The sequence below is a fragment of the Pieris brassicae genome, chromosome 13 (assembly GCF_905147105.1).
Source record: "Pieris brassicae chromosome 13, ilPieBrab1.1, whole genome shotgun sequence".
Lineage (NCBI taxonomy): Eukaryota > Metazoa > Arthropoda > Insecta > Lepidoptera > Pieridae > Pieris > Pieris brassicae.
In genome coordinates, this window is record NC_059677.1 from 3993553 (window position 1) to 4017014 (window position 23462).

The window sequence follows — 23462 nt, forward strand, 5'->3', positions numbered from 1 at the left end:
AACATTCACTAATCAACTCGATTAAATCGAGGGTATTTGCAAAAAAATACAAAATTTTCATTTATTTGCCAATTCTTGGATAAATTATATAATCTGTGGTCCCATATTCTATATGTCATGTGTCAAATATGGTTTGACAGCTCTTAAAGCTAGATTTAAGTATGATCGATGTTCTGGAACAGGGCTTATGGCATTTTAATTAATAAACTAAAATTAAAAATATTTGACAGCTAGATTAAATTTAAATTGTATGTATATATACCATTTATGCTCGCATCATCTTCGTAGTCCTCTCCATCCAGTTCCATTGACGACTCCTCATCACCAATAGCCTACAATTAAAACCATTTCGCCTATGTCAAAAAATATAACCATCATATTGATTATCATATTTTTTATTTGTCTTGGAAACTTGGATGGCTCAGCTCGAGCTGTTTTCGAGCATGATCCATAATGGACTTATCCCGAGACTAGGGCAAGGGTTTGGGTCGCCGTGGGGTGGTCAATCGCCTGAAGGGCGGGATAGAAGCACTGGAGTGAGCGAAGTTATTACATAAGTCAAACAATTATAAATTATGCTAATTAGACATCATCTTCACTTAGTTCTTATTCAAATGAGAATTCCCGTCAAAAACAGGTTTCATGCAACGGCTTGTGACGTCATATCTTAATGGTTATAATGTATACTAGCTGATCCGTCTTTTTGCCATGTATATTATTTCCAGGAAACATTTTTTTAGTTGAATAAAAATATCTTCTATAATAAAAAATAGGGGTTGCTTGTAAAGAGGTTACAATTAAGGGTTGTAGGTATTTTAGTATGCTGTATCATAAAAAAATCAAAACAAAAATGGCCTTCTGAAATAAGTTCGGCGTTCTGATGGACAGAAAAACTGTGTCCAGTATGTCTTTCCACCACACCAACTTCTTTTCCATTTAAGATTATGTATAGAATAAATAAATAAAAGTATGAAGTAAGAGACCTTTACGCGGACTGCTTTTAATGTCATTAGCTACGGTGATTGGATCATCCGGATCCCTTACGTGTCGTGACCTCCTACCGGACTGGTAAAGAGAAATGTGACATTCACAAAGGCTGACGGCAAGACAAAGTTAGGGAGTAGGCATTTCTTCAAAGGATACAAGACACAAAACAAAAAATAATATTTTACACGTAAGGGAGCGTTCAAGTATTACGTAACGAAAAGGGGGGGTGGGGGGGGGGGTTTGTTGTCCTCTTGTAAAACGTTACGATGCAGGGCGGGGATTGAATTACGCGTTATTGTTAATATTCTTTTCGACTTTGCACTACATAATGGTCAGTTTTAGGTTTAAAGAGTCACTGGAGTGGGTCACGAAACGTTTTACTATTGATAACAGAAACGTTACGACACGTTTCATGGGGTGGGTCAAGATTCCATAAATTGCGTGAAAGCAGTTTCTTATATACAAGGCCCAAACTCAATAGAGATTTTGGTACGTACATTATGAATTTCATCTTCATGCGCCAACATCAAATGGTTGTCGTACTTCTCCTTGGTGGTGAAGACCAGCTCACAATACTCACACATAAATTCAACACCTGAAAGAAATTCAATCATCATCTACATCTAAAAATGGTTCAGCACGATGTATGCAAAAAAGTGATAATTGTTCATAGTATTGTCTTTTATTAACGTAACTTTTACACATTTAGAGAAAATAATTTCTCAACGAATTGAAGCTATGTATTATTATAAACTTATTTTATTTTACATGATTTTAAATTTTTCCCCACGATTTGCGTGCGTGGTCACGGTGACTGAAGACAAAAGGAGTTGAATGTCAAAAGTGTCACAGCTGTAGAGAAATTTGTTTTATCTGTATTTTTTCCCCGGAGTTGATATCGACTAAAACATGAAGCGTTTTTGCATAAATGACTCACGGTGTCCTCTATTTTCGCGGATTGTTTGTCTTGGGGTTTTAATTTCGATATTATTGGATCCCAGGTGTTTGATAATGTTAGGCTGTTCAATAGAGAAGACGGCCTAAAATAAAACTATATCATCACCTTCCTAGAAGTTATAGATCATTGCCATATAATGCTTTCAAGGGGAAGGTGATGAAATTTTTAAAGCAAAGTACCTTTATAGTGTAGACGAATATTTGGACCATAGGTTTGACACCAATTGTAACTTTGACATAATGTTAATGATCTTATTATAAGACGGTAACTGACCCGACAGACGTTGTCCTGTCTTAACTATGAATATTGATTTCCAATTGGTATAATTAACTAAAAATGCTTTATGATATACGACATTCTTCGTTTGTTTTTAGCATATAAATAGTTTGGGAACAGGCAACATATAACTGGCCATGTGAAAAACATAAATTTTCAAGATTAATGCCACAAACAATTAGCGACTGTTATAAGTTTATACGTATTTTATCAATATAATAACTCCGATCGAAGCATTTGTTTTAAACTACATTAATTTTTCTTACATACTCTTTAACGATATTTGCAGCACGCATTCTGTCAATGTTATGTCAAACGTCATAAGGTTATATCAAAAAAAGTTTGAATGAAATGAATAAAAGAATTGATATCGTAGCAAAAGTCGGGTTTACTTAAGAATACTTAAATTATCTAATCCGCAAAATTTTCTTAATGTTTTTCTATCATAAGAACCTTCTCCTGACAATAACACAACACACAACAAAAAAAGAATTAGCGAAAGTGGTCCAGCCGTTGACGCGTGATGCCGTGACCAACGGAAATAGGGATTCAGGATTCATATATATATATATACATAGATTATAAAAATTATGATGACTTGCACGCCTCTTTATATATGGGTGATTGTGCGGATATTTGTAGCTGATTGATCTCATTGTACCCTTATCTTGGCAAATAAACGATTATTATTATTAAAAACTAGATTTCTTTAAATTGTTTCTTGAACTCTGAGGCTTTATTATAGGAATTACAAAATACCACATAAGGTCTCGCCTGTCTACCATATGCCAGCATGGAATTATGACTTATGATAGCCAAACATCGCAGAGGCGATGACAACTTGGAAAAAACTCATCGTGGCTGGTAACACAGAAGGCAAAAGATGGCCGTTCACCATCCAGATGGATAGAGTGAAAGACTCATAGTCCACTGTACACTGTAACGAGAGACACTGGAACTGATTCCGGTGAAAACCGATTGTCCGTTCCAGATCTTTCTGACGATGCTCAGACCTACACCGAAAGAAGAGAGAGAATAAACAATGGCTCACCATTAACATGGGACTTTATATGAGTAGTGACGTCATCCACATTGTCAAACTTCTCCTGGCACAGGGGACAGGTAAGATTCTGCGTCGCGTGGATCGCCGAGTGGAAGATCAGCTCGTCCTGATTCGCGAAGGTCTCCTCGCATTGCTCGCACCTATACAGCTCGTCGGGGCTTTGGCCAGTGCGCATTTCATCACGATGTTTCACACGGAGATGTCTGTAATATTACAATACACGTAAACCTGAACTATAAAATTAAACTGTATAGAGGGAAACTATTGGACATAAATTCAAGAAATGGCAACACTTGATTGTCATTGTTAATTGTCATCTGTCAAAGTCTGTTGTGGTGTCGATTGTTTTAGTTATAATCGTAAACCCGTAAATTTATTTATTTAACGAAACAATCGCGATGTGCAGTTTTTACTTTTTGTTTTTCCTGTCATCCAGTATCAGTTTAGATTCTTCTTTATAACTATATGTAATATGTAATTTTGCACTTCTGGTCTATCTTATGTAATTTAATACATTTTTTCTTTACTCACAGTGGTTGCATGGAAGAGATCGCTCGAAAGCGATAAGGCCGTCAGTTGCCCTCATTTTGATTAAATTACGTACAATTTTTATATTGTAACGTAACGAAGTGTTAATAAATAAATAAAATAAAATAAAAACAAAATAGTAGCGAGCCAGAAAGCAATGGAAAGGAACTTACTAAAAATAAGAAAATTACATAAAATTAAAATGACACAAATCGGCGAGGCATATAGCAAGATACACAGATAAATCGTGGACTTTGAAGACAATTGTTTGGAAAGGACCAAGGGGAAGTAGAAGAAGTCGCCCCAAAAAACGCTGGATGGAACAAATATTACCGCTTCTAATAGGATGCGAATGGAGGACAGAGTTGGAAAAGGCTGGAGGAGGCCTTTACCCTCGAAGGGGTTCCGATCGACGGTACTGAATTTAGCTAAAATATACGATATATAGGATAACTACATAAATAAAATAATGTATATAATGTAAAATATCTAAGCTGCATTTCTTTTTGTAAGGATTAGAAAATAAAATTTATTATTATTATTTAAAGAAAACTCTAGCCTATGTGAAATAATGAAAAATTGTGTTATTGAAACAGAGACTTTGAACAGTACTTCCAACGAAGCCTACAAAAATAATTCACTTCCGTGTGTCGGCAGATGGATCAAAGAGACCCTTAATTGGAATAACCCAGAGGGAAGAAACAAGAGAGGACGCACGTAAACCTGGAAAGACATAAAATCTGGTATTTTATCTTCCAGGTTTATGGTAAGATTGGAAAATACTAGCAACTACTGAAAGATGGGAGGCAAATGGATGAACTTAAAGGTCTTAGGCGACTCGCGTACTAATGTTAGTTATTTTTGACTATGTATTTGCGTGTTGTTCCCACGAGAATGCAAGTGCGTACCTATTTCACCATGCCTCCTGCTGATGTCATGTGGAACATGGTGTAATGGTTGTAGATACTTACAAATGTGGTGTAATAAAAAAAAAGCTTGGCGATTAAAAAGAGTGGCGGAGAGTTTATTGCCAGTTCTTCTCTTTCGTTCTACGCCCTTAATTTGTGAACTGGCAGCAAATGTAAAATTAGAAGCATTTCATATTTGTTTCTTTATTGCCAGTTCTTCTCTTCCATTTTACGCCCTTAATTTGTGAACTGGCAGCAAATGTAAAATTAGAAGCATTTCATATTTGTTTCTTTATTGCCAGTTCTTCTCTTCCATTTTACGCCCTTAATTTGTGAACTGGCAGCAAATGTAAAATTAGAAGCATTTCATATTTGTTTCTTTATTGCCAGTTCTTCTCTTCCGTTCTACGATCTTGATTTGTGAACTGGCAGCAAATGTAAAATTAGAAGTATTTCATATTTGTTTCTTTCTTGCCAGTTCTTCTCTTTCGTCCTACGCCCTTAATTTGTGAACTGGCAGCAAATGTAAAATTAGAAGCATTTCATATTTGTTTCTTTATTGCCAGTTCTTCTCTTCCATTTTACGCCCTTAATTTGTGAACTGGCAGCAAATGTAAAATTAGAAGCATTTCATATTTGTTTCTTTATTGCCAGTTCTTCTCTTCCGTTCTACGATCTTGATTTGTGAACTGGCAGCAAATGTAAAATTAGAAGTATTTCATATTTGTTTCTTTCTTGCCAGTTCTTCTCTTTCGTCCTACGCCCTTAATTTGTGAACTGGCAGCAAATGTAAAATTAGAAGCATTTCATATTTGTTTCTTTATTGCCAGTTCTTCTCTTCCATTTTACGCCCTTAATTTGTGAACTGGCAGCAAATGTAAAATTAGAAGCATTTCATATTTGTTTCTTTATTGCCAGTTCTTCTCTTCCGTTCTACGATCTTGATTTGTGAACTGGCAGCAAATGTAAAATTAGAAGTATTTCATATTTGTTTCTTTATTGCCAGTTCTTCTCTTCCGTTCTACGATCTTGATTTGTGAACTGGCAGCAAATGTAAAATTAGAAGCATTTCATATTTGTTTCTTTATTGCCAGTTCTTCTCTTCCGTTCTACGATTTTGATTTGTGAACTGGCAGCAAATGTAAAATTAGAAGCATTTCATATTTGTTTCTTTATTGCCAGTTCTTCTCTTCCGTTCTACGATCTTGATTTGTGAACTGGCAGCAAATGTAAAATTAGAAGTATTTCATATTTGTTTCTTTATTGCCAGTTCTTCTCTTCCGTTCTACGATCTTGATTTGTGAACTGGCAGCAAATGTAAAATTAGAAGCATTTCATATTTGTTTCTTTATTGCCAGTTCTTCTCTTCCGTTCTACGATCTTGATTTGTGAACTGGCAGCAAATGTAAAATTAGAAGCATTTCATATTTGTTTCTTTATTGCCAGTTCTTCTCTTCCGTTCTACGATCTTGATTTGTGAACTGGCAGCAAATGTAAAATTAGAAGCATTTCATATTTGTTTCTTTATTGCCAGTTCTTCTCTTCCATTTTACGCCCTTAATTTGTGAACTGGCAGCAAATGTAAAATTAGAAGCATTTCATATTTGTTTCTTTATTGCCAGTTCTTCTCTTCCGTTCTACGATCTTGATTTGTGAACTGGCAGCAAATGTAAAATTAGAAGCATTTCATATTTGTTTCTTTATTGCCAGTTCTTCTCTTCCATTTTACGCCCTTAATTTGTGAACTGGCAGCAAATGTAAAATTAGAAGCATTTCATATTTGTTTCTTTATTGCCAGTTCTTCTCTTCCGTTCTACGATCTTGATTTGTGAACTGGCAGCAAATGTAAAATTAGAAGCATTTCATATTTGTTTCTTTATTGCCAGTTCTTCTCTTCCATTTTACGCCCTTAATTTGTGAACTGGCAGCAAATGTAAAATTAGAAGCATTTCATATTTGTTTCTTTATTGCCAGTTCTTCTCTTCCGTTCTACGATCTTGATTTGTGAACTGGCAGCAAATGTAAAATTAGAAGCATTTCATATTTGTTTCTTTATTGCCAGTTCTTCTCTTCCATTTTACGCCCTTAATTTGTGAACTGGCAGCAAATGTAAAATTAGAAGCATTTCATATTTGTTTCTTTATTGCCAGTTCTTCTCTTCCGTTCTACGATCTTGATTTGTGAACTGGCAGCAAATGTAAAATTAGAAGCATTTCATATTTGTTTCTTTATTGCCAGTTCTTCTCTTCCGTTCTACGATCTTGATTTGTGAACTGGCAGCAAATGTAAAATTAGAAGCATTTCATATTTGTTTCTTTATTGCCAGTTCTTCTCTTCCGTTCTACGATCTTGATTTGTGAACTGGCAGCAAATGTAAAATTAGAAGCATTTCATATTTGTTTCTTTATTGCCAGTTCTTCTCTTCCGTTCTACGATCTTGATTTGTGAACTGGCAGCAAATGTAAAATTAGAAGCATTTCATATTTGTTTCTTTATTGCCAGTTCTTCTCTTTCGTCCTACGCCCTTAATTTGTGAACTGGCAGTAAATGTAAAATTAGAAGCATTTCATATTTGTTTCTTTATTGCCAGTTCTTCTCTTCCGTTCTACGCCATTGATTTGTGAACTGGCAGCAAATGTAAAATTAGAAGCATTTCATATTTTTTTCTTTATTGCCAGTTCTTCTCTTTCGTTCTACGCCCTTAATTTGTGAACTGGCAGCAAATGTAAAATTAGAAGCATTTCATATTTGTTTCTTTATTGCCAGTTCTTCTCTTCCGTTCTACGACCTTGATTTGTGAACTGGCAGCAAATGTAAAATTAGAATCATTTCATGTATATTTTTTGATTATTGACGTTCATAAATGTACATTGTGTTACCTATATGAAATGATTTTAGACTTTGACTAATATTAAATACAACAACATAAACTTAATGTAATCCCAATGATAGTACTCGAATATAGGCAGGTTTTTTTTTAAATATTGTAGTTGGTTATATCATTCGTATAATAGTTTTTTTTTATTTATTTCGTAATTCTACGGCTAAAAATAGCCAAAGATGGAACACATTATATACACAAAGGTTCTCACAATTAGGAATAGCAAATTTGGCTGTGTTGTGTGATTTTGTGTAAGTGATGGTATGTACGAGAATGTTTGTATGGTCATGATGCAGGTCATTTACCGCTATGGATATTGTATTGTTTTTTGTTAACATAGGTTTTTCAAATTAAGAAAACACTTTTTAACCGGATTGAGGCTATGAATTATTATTAACCTATAATTATTTACATAATTGTGACTGAATGACTGAAAATTAATTAAATAATAAAAATTTCTACAAAAACCCGTCATCTTTTAGTCGATACCAACGCTGGGGAAATAAATACAGATAACATAACTTATTTACTGATAACTTTCTCAACAGCTGTGATACTTTTTGACATTCAGCACCTTTTGTCTTCAGTCACCGTGACCACGCACGCTGTAAACAACGCGAAACGTCGGAAAATTTTAATTTTATGTAAAATAATTATAAGTTTATAATAATAATACATAGCTTCAATCCGTTTAAACAGTATTTTCTTGCTATGTATATGCTTAATATTTGTTATATGGAATTTCAATTAGCATATATAACCTAAGATATACATTTTTGAACCTTCTAGAATCTTGTCAAATTACCTGGTATAATGCTGCGATTTGATGAAACTCTTATTGCAGTACTTGCAGGGGTACGGCCTCTCACCCGCGTGCGTCCGCAAATGTCTTGACAATTTCGACACAGAGCCAAAACCTGCAATTATACAATTATTAGATTCATCAACTAATTCCCTGTAATGCACATCGGTGTTTAGAAAGAAATAGCTGGATTTTTGTATCTACCCTCCATTTAAGTTGAGAGTGAGATCCAGAAAGTCACTGACAAAATTCATTACGTACGTATTCAGAAACGCCCAAGTTTGACTTATTTTAACGTCATGAAAATTCGCAATTTCAGTTATACTAAGCGAGCAGTAGTTTTTCCCGTGTGACAGCACGTATTTTCCTACGTTCCTGTCAATATCTCTCTCGCTTCCATGACAATCACCATGGATTCTGCGTTATGGGTAATTCTTCTCTAAGCTCCGATAATTCATTCCGTAGAATTCTGATATTTCATAAGTGCTGTTACTAAAAAAGCTCTCCACTGAAAAAGGGACAAATTTGACCCATTTTACATACTCAAGTGAGTTAAAACAGAAAAAACGAATATTTCGAATAAACTTTAACTACTTAATTTTATTTAGGACATCACTGCCTACTTATTCCAGGTTTATTAAACTTTAAAAAAATGGATACATTAACTGACGCGTATTGAACTTAAAAAAGTCATTTCAAAAAATGATATCTGTCAGAATTCTACGGACTTAAAGATCAGAGTTTAGTACGTTCTGGATTTAGTTATACAAGGCCTACTTCATGAACGTCATAAATTGTATAACGTTAAAATTTCGTTTTTTTTTTCAAATTTTCTTTGAAATGTATTTTTTTTAAGACTCAAAGTGATGTTTATTGCAGGCTTCACAGATTATTAAAAAGCTTTATCTAAACCAAAGACAATGACTTCGAGATTGACGAGAGCTTACTGAATACGAACAAAGCCCCAACTCTGACCATCATACAAGAACTCTGAATCTTGCCAATGTATTCCAGAGTTCAAGGGATTCCCAAAGAAATAAAAAATATATTTTTTATTCCTGTCATCTATCGCAGCCAAGTCTTTTTAAAAACAAATGTGCATTATATTTAAAAAAAACTTAATTTGTCGTTTGTATGTTCATAGCTTAAATTTTTTATTATCTATAGAAGTACCTGCAAAAAATAATTTTAAATATAATGTACTAGAAACTTCAATTCGTTATTCTAGCACAAAACACAAGAGTAAGAATAAAATTGTAAAAGGTAGTATAGAAAAAGCTGAAAAAGAGGGTAGTTCATAAATTAAAAAAAAAATATAGCAAACAAATAATACAATGATTTTACTACTCGATGCATTAGTTAGCCGAAAGTCCTGAATTCAACTCCTAGCGAAACAATAAATATAACCCGGACAATTCATTATAGGAGCCTTGATATTATTGCCTGGACATCAAACTTAGATACTATGAGCAAAATAAAATCACGCCAAATATAATTAGAATGATTGTAGGGTTCTATTCTGAGACTCACGCTCAGGACAATATTCGCAGTTGAATTGCGGTTCGCGTTTATGTAATACGGCGATATGTCTTTGAAGAGTCGAACGTACGGCGAATCTGGAAATAAAGAATTATATAACCAACGGGAGATATTTTACAAAAAAAAATATTTTTTGAGGGTACTCCTAAATATAAATTATATTTGAAGTACCCTCGTAAATTTGTCACCGTAAAAACTAGACCTATTCAACAGCACCATTTTAACTAAGTACTTTCTAAGTATTCTGGATTTGAACTACTTTGAATTTTGGGGTTTTCCATCACAAAGATACGAAAGAGGACTGTGCTTTAGTTTAAGAGAGCAGATATTTTCTTAAATAAGGCGGTAGATATTAAGGCACAAAATTTAAGGGTTCACAAAAAATATTAAGTACCCTCAGAAGCGCCATTTTTTGTTTTAAGTTCTTTGAATCGATCAATTTCAATTTTTAATCTCTGTTTGTGTGTTTTATTTATTTATCTGCATAACACCTGTACCAAAACTAGTCCGGTCATATCACACACATCGCAATCACTGATTAAAAGAGTTGTCGCAATTTGAGGGTACATAATTTTTTACGAGTACCCTGAAAAAAGCATATTTATATATTAATTTCTTTCACGACAATGTTATTACAATTTTAATATTTAATGCCTACTTTTTTCAAATTATTAAATCTATCTGAATATTACCTGTACCAAAACTACTCACGTCTTATCACACACATCGCATACATATGACCTCTCCGCTCTCTTCGTGTGTCTCTGTTGATGGGACGTCAATTCTTCTACGGAGATAAATGTGGCCGGACAGCTCGGACAACTATGTTGAGGTAGGTCCGAATGGACCAACTGAAATTCAAAAACTATGTGTAAGAAAGACTGTGTATACAATTATTATATTATTAAATATATATATTATTACATTTTATTTAAGACGAGAGCTTATTAGCAGTTCGCTGTTATTCGACCTTAATTTAATAACTTGCAATAAAGGTATTTAACTTTTTAGTTTTAGAACTGGCAGTATTACAAGAATTGTAACGATTTTAATCAACTTTTTTAATTTGAGAACTAACAGTTAACGTATTACAAGAATTTTAACTTTTTAATCAACTTTATTTCTTTGAGAACTAACAGTTAACGTATTACAAGAATTTTAACTTTTTAATCAACTTTTTTAGTTTGAGAACTAACAGTTAACGTATTACAAGAATTTTAACTTTTTTAATCAACTTTTTTAATTTGAGAACTGGCAGTACATGTATGTATTACAAGAATTTTAACTTTTTTAATCAACTTTTTTAGTTTGAGAACTAACACTTAACGTATTACAAGAATTTTAACTTTTTTAGTTTGAGAATTGGCAGTACATATCAGCCTCCCGCCCGTTTACCCCGTGTTATATAAATAAAATGATAGGAATTAAATAAATTAATATTCACCCTCTCATGTCTCTTTAGAAGTATAAGCCGTTTGAACTTATGGTCACAGGCCACACACGGAAAAGGCGTCTCATCGGAATGTCTTTGTTGATGTATTGTTAAATCACTTTTCGAGAAGAATTTTCTGAAAGACATTCTAAGTTATAACACTCAAAATATACTAAATCGAATTAAACAGTTTTATATTGGACAGTACAGAACGCGAAAGCCACGGGGAGTTATAACTTAACCATTTAACAACACAGCCAGATTAGCAGCGGAGAAACCGATCTACGCTGCCTGAACGATAAGAGATATATGATTTAGTTCTGCAGAGCTTGTTAATGCCTAGAAAAGTCGGCGACAAAATTTTGGAAAACCACCATGGAAGACTTCCAGGCATCAAGGTGACGGTTCTTTTGCCAACTGTGAATTGATTCCCGGTAAGGGGTACTACGAGGGGAGATACGACATCCAACTATTCAAAGTTAGAGTGTACTCCCAACTCAAAGGCCGGCAACGCACCCACTAAATAGGTGTGCATGGGCTGCGACGATTGCCCTTTTTGGGGTCCTGTAGGTTCATTTGCCTATTAAAAAAAATATATATAATACTAGCTGTGCTCTGCGGTTCTACCCGCCATAATTCGGTCGTATCACGAAGCTCTATAGCTTAAAGCTTTTTTCTGTAAAAAGACTTAAATTTAAAAAAAAATCTTATTTGCGATACCATTCGCAAACTTTGTTGTAGTTATTGATGTTTCTCTAGTTTCTCTCTTGTCACATTGGGTTACACTCTCATGGTTTCCTACAGAACAATAACTTTTTAGAAAAATGTTCAGTTATGTTCATAAGGGATCGCAAAGGGTTCTAATGGTGAGAGAATTATTCAAATCGGTCCAGTAGTTTCGGAGTTATCAATTTATTAGTATAGATAGAACCAGTCTAGCCGTATTTCTGTTTGTTTATTAATATTTAGAATGATCGATTAGAAAAGTTTACGGCTCACGATTATCCATAGGAATAGGTCGCTAGAAGGATATATCAAACGAAATACTTACGAATCACACATGTCGCATTCAACTAGCTTAGGTCGATTATGCTGTCTCATCTTGTGCAGGGTCAGCAATTGTTCCAACGGGTAGGTGCGATGGCATTCCTCGCATGGCCAACAGCCCTCGGCCACACGTGTCTCGGTCTCTACTGTATCTATGGTAATTGGCTGACACGTTTATTAACTATACAAATAATTATAATTACAAGTAGCAAGTGTCAATACCAATCTCTCTTAGTCACTCTCTCTTGTATGTCATCTTGAATAAGTCCTTTTTAAAAGTTTTGTTTAGTTTTCAAGGGAAAGTTAGACTCATACATTTTGTTGAGGCAATAATACAGAAAAAATAAAAATAAATATCAAACTAATATCCTACCCCACTGTCTACTGCAGATACCGGTAGATAATTTTATATAAAGCAAGAAATATACATAGTATTGTCTTTTATTAACATAACTTTTACACATTTAAAGAAAACACTTTTTTAACGGACTGAAGCTACGTATTATTATAAACTTTACCCGATGTTTCGCGTGCTTTACAGCGTGCTTGGTCACGGTGACTGATGACAAAAGGTGTTGAATGTCAAAAAGTATCACAGCTGTAGAGAAAGTTGTATTATCTGTATTTATTGTATTATCTCTATTTATTATAGCTCCAATCCGTTAAAAACGTGTTTACTTTATATTCCTTGTATACGTTTAACATAAAATCACAGCACATGAAACAATCAAATGTCAACTGTCAGCTGTTCGAAATGCGCGGCAACCTAAGCTGGTGCTTTTGGAACGTAACAACTGACGATAGGATGCGTTCTGACCAACAATAAAACGCACGGCTTCGTTTTAAATACTGTCACAGAATTTATTATAATATAAATTATATTTTTTCTACAAGGGATTCAGTGCGAACAATGCTTCGTCAAAGATAATTGACTATTTGTCATTGATCTATTAAAAACATTGTGATTAGCTGCCATAATATAATTGCGCGGGAATACATCACACATCACAATCTTCAACAGTCAAATGCGCTGTCAAATGTCAAGTTGTAATTGAAACAAAAATATTAAAAAGTAGTTTTTAAATAGATTATTTAAATAATTCCGTATTATTTCAAACGAAAATGGCGTTTCAGAATAAAACTTACTAGACATTTGTATTTTAAAATAAAATAAATAGACACAGCCAGTATCAGTGTGCTTGTCTTGTCAAGTGTCAAACTTCAAAAACAATATTGACATACAAGAGTTAGTATACGACTGAAAGACTTATCTGATGACACTCTAAACAAAATAATTGAACCAAAAATACTCACCGAAACATGCCATTCACCTAAACACGTGACATGCTAATCAAAATAGAATGTAATAACATGCAAATAAAAAATACGGGAAAATTTAAGCTATGAACACACGGTAAAATAAAATTAAAAAGCGAAATAAAAACTTAACCACTTCATACTCTACCTTTTTTTGCTTTTTTCTCTATGTTGTCTGTGGTGACAATCTTCACTTGCGTTGTCTTTGCTCCGTCGTCCTCACCAATCTGAAAGGTTACACATAGTATTGACTTTTATTAAAATAACTTTTAAACATTTAAAGAAAAACCCTTTCAACGGATTGAAGTTATGTATAATTATAAACTTGTAATTACTTTATATAATTTGTTAATTATGTAAAATAATTATAAGTTTATAATAATACATAACTTCAATCCTTTGAAAAAGTGTTTTCTTTGTAAGGTAAAGTTAATAAATTGAATATTAAATGTTTCAAATTAAATAAATTATTATGGCCTTTGTATTAATTAGTGATAAAAACACACACTACAGTAAAGACCGTAGGTTCGATCACCGGCAGTGTACCAATAGACTTTGTTTCTGTGCGCATTTAACATTTGCTCGAACGGTGAAGGAAAATATCGTGAGGATACCGGCTTGCCTTATACCAAAAAGACGTGTGTCAGGCACAAGAGGCTGATCACCTACTTTATTATTATTATTATTATTATGTACATAAACACACTAGCAGCTTAATAAGCTGATTTGGAAATTTGGAAAACTATCCAACCTATTTTTAAAAGAGTTCAAAGTGGGTTCACTAATAAGACTTTCCCGAAGCCTATTCCAGTCGGCCACTACTTCGGTTTGGAAGACAGTTCTTCAGGGAATTTGTGTTATATTGAGTGGTCTTCAGTTTTAAAGAACTACCCTCCAAATGTGTACTTGCCTATTAGATTAACAAATGAACATGAAGCAGATACCGAAATCTGACGCCTAAAAACTTTGTAGCGCCACTCATTTTTTATAACAAATAAAATAAAATTGTAAGTTTGTATTTGTAATTGTAAGTTACATTTGTAAATATTTTAATATAAGAATATATTAATAGACAGATTTCGTGTTTTTTCATAATATTTTTAATATAAGACTTGTGATTTTTAAAAACAATTTTTTTTTAGAAATTTGTTCAATTCAGGACTACATATTAATCACCCTTAATTTTTGTTATTTATGTTACAAGTCAAGGAGGAAATAAAAGTATACGCTCAGAAGTACAAGACTAGGCTGGAAAATCATCTAAACTGTTCAACCCATTCCCCAACCACTCACCCACCCGGAGTATATAAACCGTCTCAAAAGATTTAGAACCATAGAGGTCAGCAGCATTGAATGATATAATATTATTATGGTAGATATACCTAATGAGGAATATTTCCACCCACAAATCATCCTACAACTCATTCGCTCAGTCAGAAGACTGTATGATGCGCTCTTGGAAGAAAAAAGAACAAAAACAAAATTAAGCTTCCATTAACAAAATCTACTTTTATAGTTGATGTTGACCTTTCTTAGAAAACAAAATGTTTTAGGTGAGATCAGACTTAACTCATACAATGATCCAAATCTTTGATGTTCATGTTATTTACCTATACTATGAGTTAAAATTCATATCAAATATATATAAATTTCCTCTTCCAGAAATTACAGATGACCTGTCTTCGCCTATCATAAGGCATTTTATTGGTACAGATCGACTAGTGTATGCATAGACTTTTACATGAGTTTTGTGTTTAGCTTTTTAATTATAATATACTAACACTAGTCTGTAGGTTTATTCTAACAAAATTTTAGATTATTTTATCTGAACAAATAATTAATAATAGTAAGCAAAATAGATTTTTATAAGATTTTTTTTTAATTCAAAAAAATATTGCAAAAAGGTTTAAAACTAAAGTATTTCAAACATACACACTTGTAATATATTGTTTCAATAATTTCACATATTTTAAACTTGTTTTTTTATTAGTTCTAGTTTGTAGTTAAAAATTAAAGTTATTATTTTAATTTTAAAATGCTTTAATATCTCGATCTGAATTATTTCAACATAAATACAAAATACATAAAATTATTAACCGACAATCTAGGCAGTTATCTAAACAAAGTGGAAACATAATATATAATCACTGTATGTCTCCGCCTGGATCTAATATTGATAGCCATCAAGAGTACAAGATTAAACACAAATTAGGCTGAAATTTATAAAGCATACACAGCTTAGTTAACAATTCAAGTGATGTGAATAGAAAACTTTTTAACACTTTGTTTAGCAGTAATAATTTTGTTTTTTATTTAAAATATTAAGTCGCAATTGACATTGGTTTCATGTTAAATTTAATATGTTTTTGTCCATTAATGTACATACTTATGTTTTCTGTTTCATATTTATCATTTATCTACGTAGTCTGTTTTAGCTTTGTATATTGTTTTATAATATATATGTTAGCTGCAAGATTACTAAGAAATAAATAAACAATATTAAGCCTCTGTTTAGCATAGCCCTCAACAAATATATATTTAGGTAATGAGTTGCTGAAGTCACGCAAAGTTATTATACAAATTTCAGTATCAGTACTGTGCAACTATGATAAATTATTGTTTATCTATGTAGTCTGTTTTAGCTTTGTATATTTCTTAAGTGTTTTGTTTTATTATATGTATGTTAACTGCAAGTTTACTAATAAATAAATTAACAATTTTAAGCCTCTGTTTAGCATAGCCCTAAGGGAATATATATTTAGGTAATGAGTTGTCGAAGTCACGCAAAGTTATTATATAAATTTGAGTATCAACACTGTGTAACTGTGATAAAATATTACCTGAACATTGTATACATTAGCATCCTCATCTTCACTCTCTGATGTATCTTGCGAGGATACTTGCACCGTTGTTCCACCTTCAATGATTGTATTTACCACATCTTTGGAACTGTCATACACCTAGAAAAATGTGGTTCATAAATAGCCTAATTAGTATTTTTAGTTGTCAAACATCAGATATGATACTAGGGGGTCCAACAGATACTTGTGAAAATATGTTATAGAAAGAAAGATACCAGCATTTAGACTACAAGTATGTCCATCAGAATTTAAATCTGCAGTATAAATAAAATCAATTTATTAATATTTACACAAAATTTGCTTTTCTATTAACCTAAATTTGAATTATGAAACACACACTAAATAAAAGATGTTGTCTAATATTTGTTTTAGGTAGTAATTAATTTCAATTAGACTATGAATAGCTAAAAAAATATACTTATATGATACACACACTGTAACAGTCTAATGAGGCATTTGACAACATTTATATTATTTATAAATATGGCAAACTTATTTGGTATGCGGGATGCATGATATGACATAAATGTCTCAGCAAAATTTAAACCTCTTAATTTAAGCCAAGGAAATATTATTACAGTAAGGTCAATTTAATAGACCAGATTTGACATCTGTCTGTTAGTTACATATAGGGTTCACTAACATAACATTGTGTCTCACCATACCGTTCTCTCTATAGAACAGAAATTGTTTATTTTAATTAGAATGGTTTATTAGTGATACAATACATATCTAATCAGAAAAAATAAATATGTTATATCCACAGTTACAGGAAGTTTGATGGAGTCAAATGTATTTATTAAATTGGCCCTAAGGAATTTGATATTTGAGTTAATACTAGTTGTCCAAAAAGTAAATTATTAACATGCAGAAATTACTGTTTCTTATGACACAAACAACTACTTGTCATATCTCTTATTTAAGTTTAATAAAATTACATTTAACTCATCTTTCTAGTATAGTTTTATCTGTCTTAAAATATGTTTTAAGTAGAAGTCTATATATAAAATATATATCTTACTTTTGACAGTGCTTTAGGCCAAGTAACAGGCTCAAATGCTTTCCCATTGCGGATGAATTTCAGAACTAATTCCTCCGATTGCCTACAAATTTTCTTAAATTCATAAAATGAGTTCATAAAGAACTTGCAGCGGTCACATATATATGTAGGCATTCTATCAGAAGGAAAAACCTGTAATAAATGGAAAATAATGAATTAAAGTTACAAATTTTTTACATTCAGTATTGTCACACACCAGATGGCGCTTTTGAGGTCACTCCCAATTTAATCAAATATTTAGTGCATTTAAAAACCGGAGCAATATAAGTAAATAAGAAACCATATCCAAAACATAAATATCTATTTTAGTACATCGCTAGTTTGTAAATATTCTTACTAATAGCCCCGAAAACATGTTTTTTTGTAGGCCATCCATCCATCGTTGCGGTAAAATTTCAGTGGCGTCTGCTACATTAAAACTATAGATTATTTGTTAAGAAAAGCGTGAACTTACCTCGTACGACAGACAAGATAAAACTTTAAATTTTAAACTTAAAGCGTCTTTATTTGTCTTATTTTTTGAATACAAACTCTTCAGAGGTGTTGTTTGCGTTAAACAAAACCGACACATTTTTGCCATGGTTAAAGTATCTTTTCTACTCTCCATTTTTAAGATTAATTAATTTACACACTACACTAAAAACTAAATGTTTTTTTACACATAACCTCTATATGAAACGGGATTCGGGAATACAATTAACAAGCCAGTAAATAATTAAAAACACTAGCGCTGCTTAAAGTTTAGTTTGAGACATGAGAGTTGACTGACACGCTTTAATGAGCGCCACTCCCCACTAGTGGCGCTGCCGGCTGCGTGGCGTAAACTAACGTAGGGATGTGACCATCAGATCTTTTTACGATTTAATCGATTGCCGAGCCGGATAAATAATAAACAATGCCACTTGAAACTGGCATAAAGTCAAAACTATTGCCATAATATTAAAAAAACAATGCTACTGATATATTTTCAATATTCCAAGTATATATAACAAAATATATTATTAGTTAGCCATCGATATATTTGATTTGGAATTTTAGATTGTTTTGTTTGTTAAAATTGAAGTGTTTAATTATAATTATAATATTACTTTTTACAAGGTTTAAAATTATTTATAGGTACTTTATAGTTTCCATATACATTACATATTATTGTTAAGCAAGTGAAATCTAAAAAATTGTCATGTTAAGATAAATACAAACGACTCTCGATAAATCAATGAAACTTAGAGAACCAGAAATCCGTTTAAAAAATTTATGTCCGTTTGCCGTTTACCTAGGGTTCAAAATAACAAGCGTTTAAATAACCACGAGAGGTGAGGGGGGAACCAAGTAAATAATAGTTTGATAAATATTTGAGATTTACTATTTCTGTATTAAATTTTTATTTCGTAAATTAGTCCGTAATCGTTTTTGACTTCAATCTATCATTTTCATTATATTATCAACATTATCAATTAATGAATAAGTAATTTATTCATCTAGATGAATACCTAATCTAAGTACCTAGATAATTTGTACACTTATGCATATCAATTTACGCCATCTCACTATCTTATAGCGTCATTAGTGGCCACACATTGTTATCATCTATATATTCTTGAACTGTATAATATCCATTTTTATTAGTGTTTCCTTCATGTAATGTTTGGACTTATGAGGCTTATGAGGCGAGGAAAGCAAGTCTATTCCTATTTCTTAAATTGTGACAGTCACTAAGCTTTAAAAATGTATTTATGTTTTTATAGACGTACATAAAATTATCATATACATATTGGGAGGCACGCGGTTTTAATTGATGTATAGCGCGCATTTATCTTTTTTTTTAAATAAAACATATCTTGAATATCGGCCGCTGAGCCCCACAACAACATACCATATGTCATAACACTTTGGATGTAACTGAAATATACAAGATAGATAAGATAATATCAGACAATTATCTAATTTTTTTATCGCAAAAGCAGCCGAACTAAGTCTTCCCGATAGGATGCAAGAATCTAGAGTGATCCCTAAAAATACAGTTGAATTATTTCCTCATTAATGTTAATATTTGTAGTGACTTGTTTTACATTGGGAAAAGAAAATTGTATACATTTTGTTTTATTAGAATTAAGTAACAAGTTATTATAAGTAAACCAACACATAACTTGGCAAACGGAATTATTTACCTCGTCGAAATTTACTGCATTCCTAGTGATTTTAAAAATAAGACAAACATTAACATGACTTATTTCCGTTTGAAAGAAGACTGGAATATGAACATACCCTTATATCACTTAGGTATACAATTGACAGATCTGTGCATGATAAACACTTCAAGTTTTAGAGAGCCCGGACCTATTATCACATGTTCAAATTATGCAAGATATTATTCCTTCAACTTAAAATTACCGAGAGTACCAATTAACATTTAACACCAATTAAAATTAGAATTATCGAGAGATTCAAAATAACGAGTGTAAAATTATTGAAAGTATTGCAATTCCATACAATATTTATAGATCTTTATTAATCGGATTCCGATCAGCGTATCGGTACGAAACGTCACGATCCTCAAATTCGGATCAAGCATAAAATCCCATCACTAAGCTGACGCTGGTCGACCACGCCTCTAGCGGTGAGTGGATTCTTTAAACAGCTTCGCTTTTGCTAAGAATAACTAGATAGCGCAATTTCAAGTACTAAACAAGGGTGAAGTTTTTGATATATTTGTTCGTAAATACAAATTATTTTGCAAATAAAGTTTACATGATCAAAGATCAGATATAAAGGATGTAACACATCCCGCCTACCATATGCATAATTTGTCAGGTTCCAGTAATCCAGGGGGCCTACCAAGAGCTTTCTTATAACAATCCAGTTGAGATGCTGATAAGTTTACGTTTCTAAATTCAATAGCATTTTTTCGTTCCATCATCTCCTATAAATTAAACGTATTGGAATCGCAAGACCGAACGAATGAACGATGATTGAGGTGTCTATGTAAAATATTGAAATTTAACTGTAAAGTTTTCTGTTTTTTTTATAGTAGACTTACATTTTACTACTATTTGACACACAAGGCGTTATGCGACAGAATTGCCATCTGAAGTTCTAATATGTAACTACAAAACGAATTCATCAACCAATAGCGTGTATTTTTTCACGATCTCCCTTTCTCACTCTTTCTCTCTCGTTTCTTCGACAAAAACGATGCATAACTTGGTGACGATTCCGTCAAAATTTTACCTTCATGCGCCTAAAGAAGTTTCACTTCAAAAAATTCCTATTGATTTTACAAATATAATTTATACAGAATAATATTTATTTATAATGTGTTATTAATGAATTATCATATAATATAAATAATTGTATTTCCTTTACAGCTTGACTTGACTAACTTGCTGAATTGAGAGACACGTTGGAAGAATGTCCCCAATTAAATATCTGAATATAATACAATGGTATAAGTTAAATCTAAGATTCTTGAATTTTACGTATACACTACATATATATCCTTTAGTATTTATTTATTCAAGTGGCAATAGTGAGTTTGAATGTGTCCAGTTCTGGTGAAGCGACAGTTTTTAATGAATAATTGTATGGAGTTCCTAAAAAAATCGACTGGAGTCAGCCGCCAAACACACAAAGATCTATTTCTTTTACAAACATTTTTTTATAATTTGTGAACATTCGCACTTCATCAACTGTGGAGAGCTTTACCTTTTGTTTATAGATAACGTTTCGGAGTTAAATTTATGCGTCAGTTTCAAAGTGATATTCTGAGTTATTTTTAAATTTACAGTGATCGACTATGCAAATATTTTCAATAATAAATAAATATAATAAATAATAAATCAATATAAACATGTCTTTATCTCATTTATTACCTGAAACGACTTCCGGATATAACGACGAAAGTTACCTGGTCCTGGTTCCTTAATCGTCGTTTTGCTCGAAATCCAGTGTATGTTTACGCCCAATTGAACATTGCCTGAAGACATCTTTTCCTATATTGATGGCGTCATTCGAACTAAATAAAAACTGTTATTCTAATGTCTTATTATTAACATATTATGAATTTGAAAAACTTATGTTTATTTAAAGAACCAAAGGAAATGTTTATTTCAAATAAACTAGTGATACATCCTTATTTATTTTATAATGCAGCGGCTATTAATTATTTTTCACGGGACGGCGTCTTATATTTCGATGGAGCCGACTGCACGCACGAAAAAACATGACTCAAGCGGCGTTGCCTCGCTCTGAGGCGTTCCATTTGGCTTGAAGTGCAAGCGAGAGCGCGGAACGAGTGACAAAGAGGCACTCGGCCTCCGCGTTCTCTCCTACTTGAGTGAGCGATGAAAAAAATTGACATAATTGTACTTATACATACAAATAAATGTTACTTGATCAATTCAATTGTGATTTCCATTTACCTACTTCTCTATATCAATACAAAATATCTATCAAACAAATAAAATTAAAAATTTATTTTGAAAAAGCAACTATTCCGTCAGTTTTTTCTTATGACTTTGTCACGTTCAATTATCGTCAGTAAACCGACTTTACAGCAATCAATATTTTATTGCAATTATGTAAACAGGCGCTAATTAACGATTTAAGTTGGCGCCTGGTAGATATTTCCAGGGACTCCAGAGCTGGTGCATTCGCTCAACAGATGAGTATAGCAATACAGCAAGGAAATGCTGCTAACAATATTTTATTAGTTTTTAACTAACTTGCTGAATTGAGAGACACGTTGGAAGAATGTCCCCAATTAAATATCTGAATATAATACAATGGTATAAGTTAAATCTAAGATTCTTGAATTTTACGTATACACTACATATATATCCTTTAGTATTTATTTATTCAAGTGGCAATAGTGAGTTTGAATGTGTCCAGTTCTGGTGAAGCGACAGTTTTTAATGAATAATTGTATGGAGTTCCTAAAAAAATCGACTGGAGTCAGCCGCCAAACACACAAAGATCTATTTCTTTTACAAACATTTTTTTATAATTTGTGAACATTCGCACTTCATCAACTGTGGAGAGCTTTACCTTTTGTTTATAGATAACGTTTCGGAGTTAAATTTATGCGTCAGTTTCAAAGTGATATTCTGAGTTATTTTTAAATTTACAGTGATCGACTATGCAAATATTTTCAATAATAAATAAATATAATAAATAATAAATCAATATAAACATGTCTTTATCTCATTTATTACCTGAAACGACTTCCGGATATAACGACGAAAGTTACCTGGTCCTGGTTCCTTAATCGTCGTTTTGCTCGAAATCCAGTGTATGTTTACGCCCAATTGAACATTGCCTGAAGACATCTTTTCCTATATTGATGGCGTCATTCGAACTAAATAAAAACTGTTATTCTAATGTCTTATTATTAACATATTATGAATTTGAAAAACTTATGTTTATTTAAAGAACCAAAGGAAATGTTTATTTCAAATAAACTAGTGATACATCCTTATTTATTTTATAATGCAGCGGCTATTAATTATTTTTCACGGGACGGCGTCTTATATTTCGATGGAGCCGACTGCACGCACGAAAAAACATGACTCAAGCGGCGTTGCCTCGCTCTGAGGCGTTCCATTTGGCTTGAAGTGCAAGCGAGAGCGCGGAACGAGTGACAAAGAGGCACTCGGCCTCCGCGTTCTCTCCTACTTGAGTGAGCGATGAAAAAAATTGACATAATTGTACTTATACATACAAATAAATGTTACTTGATCAATTCAATTGTGATTTCCATTTACCTACTTCTCTATATCAATACAAAATATCTATCAAACAAATAAAA

General features: G+C 32.5%; 1 protein-coding gene across 2 annotated transcripts in view; it reads right to left on the reverse strand.

The window, feature by feature from the left end:
* LOC123717679 (RE1-silencing transcription factor-like) overlaps positions 1 to 18431 on the reverse strand; it is a 45702-nt gene extending 27271 nt beyond the window's left edge. Inside the window, exons 1-12 of one of the 2 annotated variants that reach the window (XM_045673813.1) lie at positions 18114 to 18431; positions 17621 to 17791; positions 16579 to 16698; positions 13887 to 13965; positions 12426 to 12573; positions 11387 to 11510; positions 10654 to 10793; positions 9934 to 10019; positions 8407 to 8518; positions 3273 to 3487; positions 1485 to 1582; positions 263 to 332 (exon numbers count right to left, since the gene is read on the reverse strand). In XM_045673813.1, coding sequence (XP_045529769.1) covers positions 263 to 332; positions 1485 to 1582; positions 3273 to 3487; positions 8407 to 8518; positions 9934 to 10019; positions 10654 to 10793; positions 11387 to 11510; positions 12426 to 12573; positions 13887 to 13965; positions 16579 to 16698; positions 17621 to 17791; positions 18114 to 18266 — 1516 coding nt within the window. In that variant the 5' untranslated portion in view covers positions 18267 to 18431. The remainder of the gene's footprint in view (positions 1 to 262; positions 333 to 1484; positions 1583 to 3272; positions 3488 to 8406; positions 8519 to 9933; positions 10020 to 10653; positions 10794 to 11386; positions 11511 to 12425; positions 12574 to 13886; positions 13966 to 16578; positions 16699 to 17620; positions 17792 to 18113) is intronic. The other variant, XM_045673814.1, reaches the window with a different exon arrangement.
* Positions 18432 to 23462: the final 5031 nt, after the last annotated feature.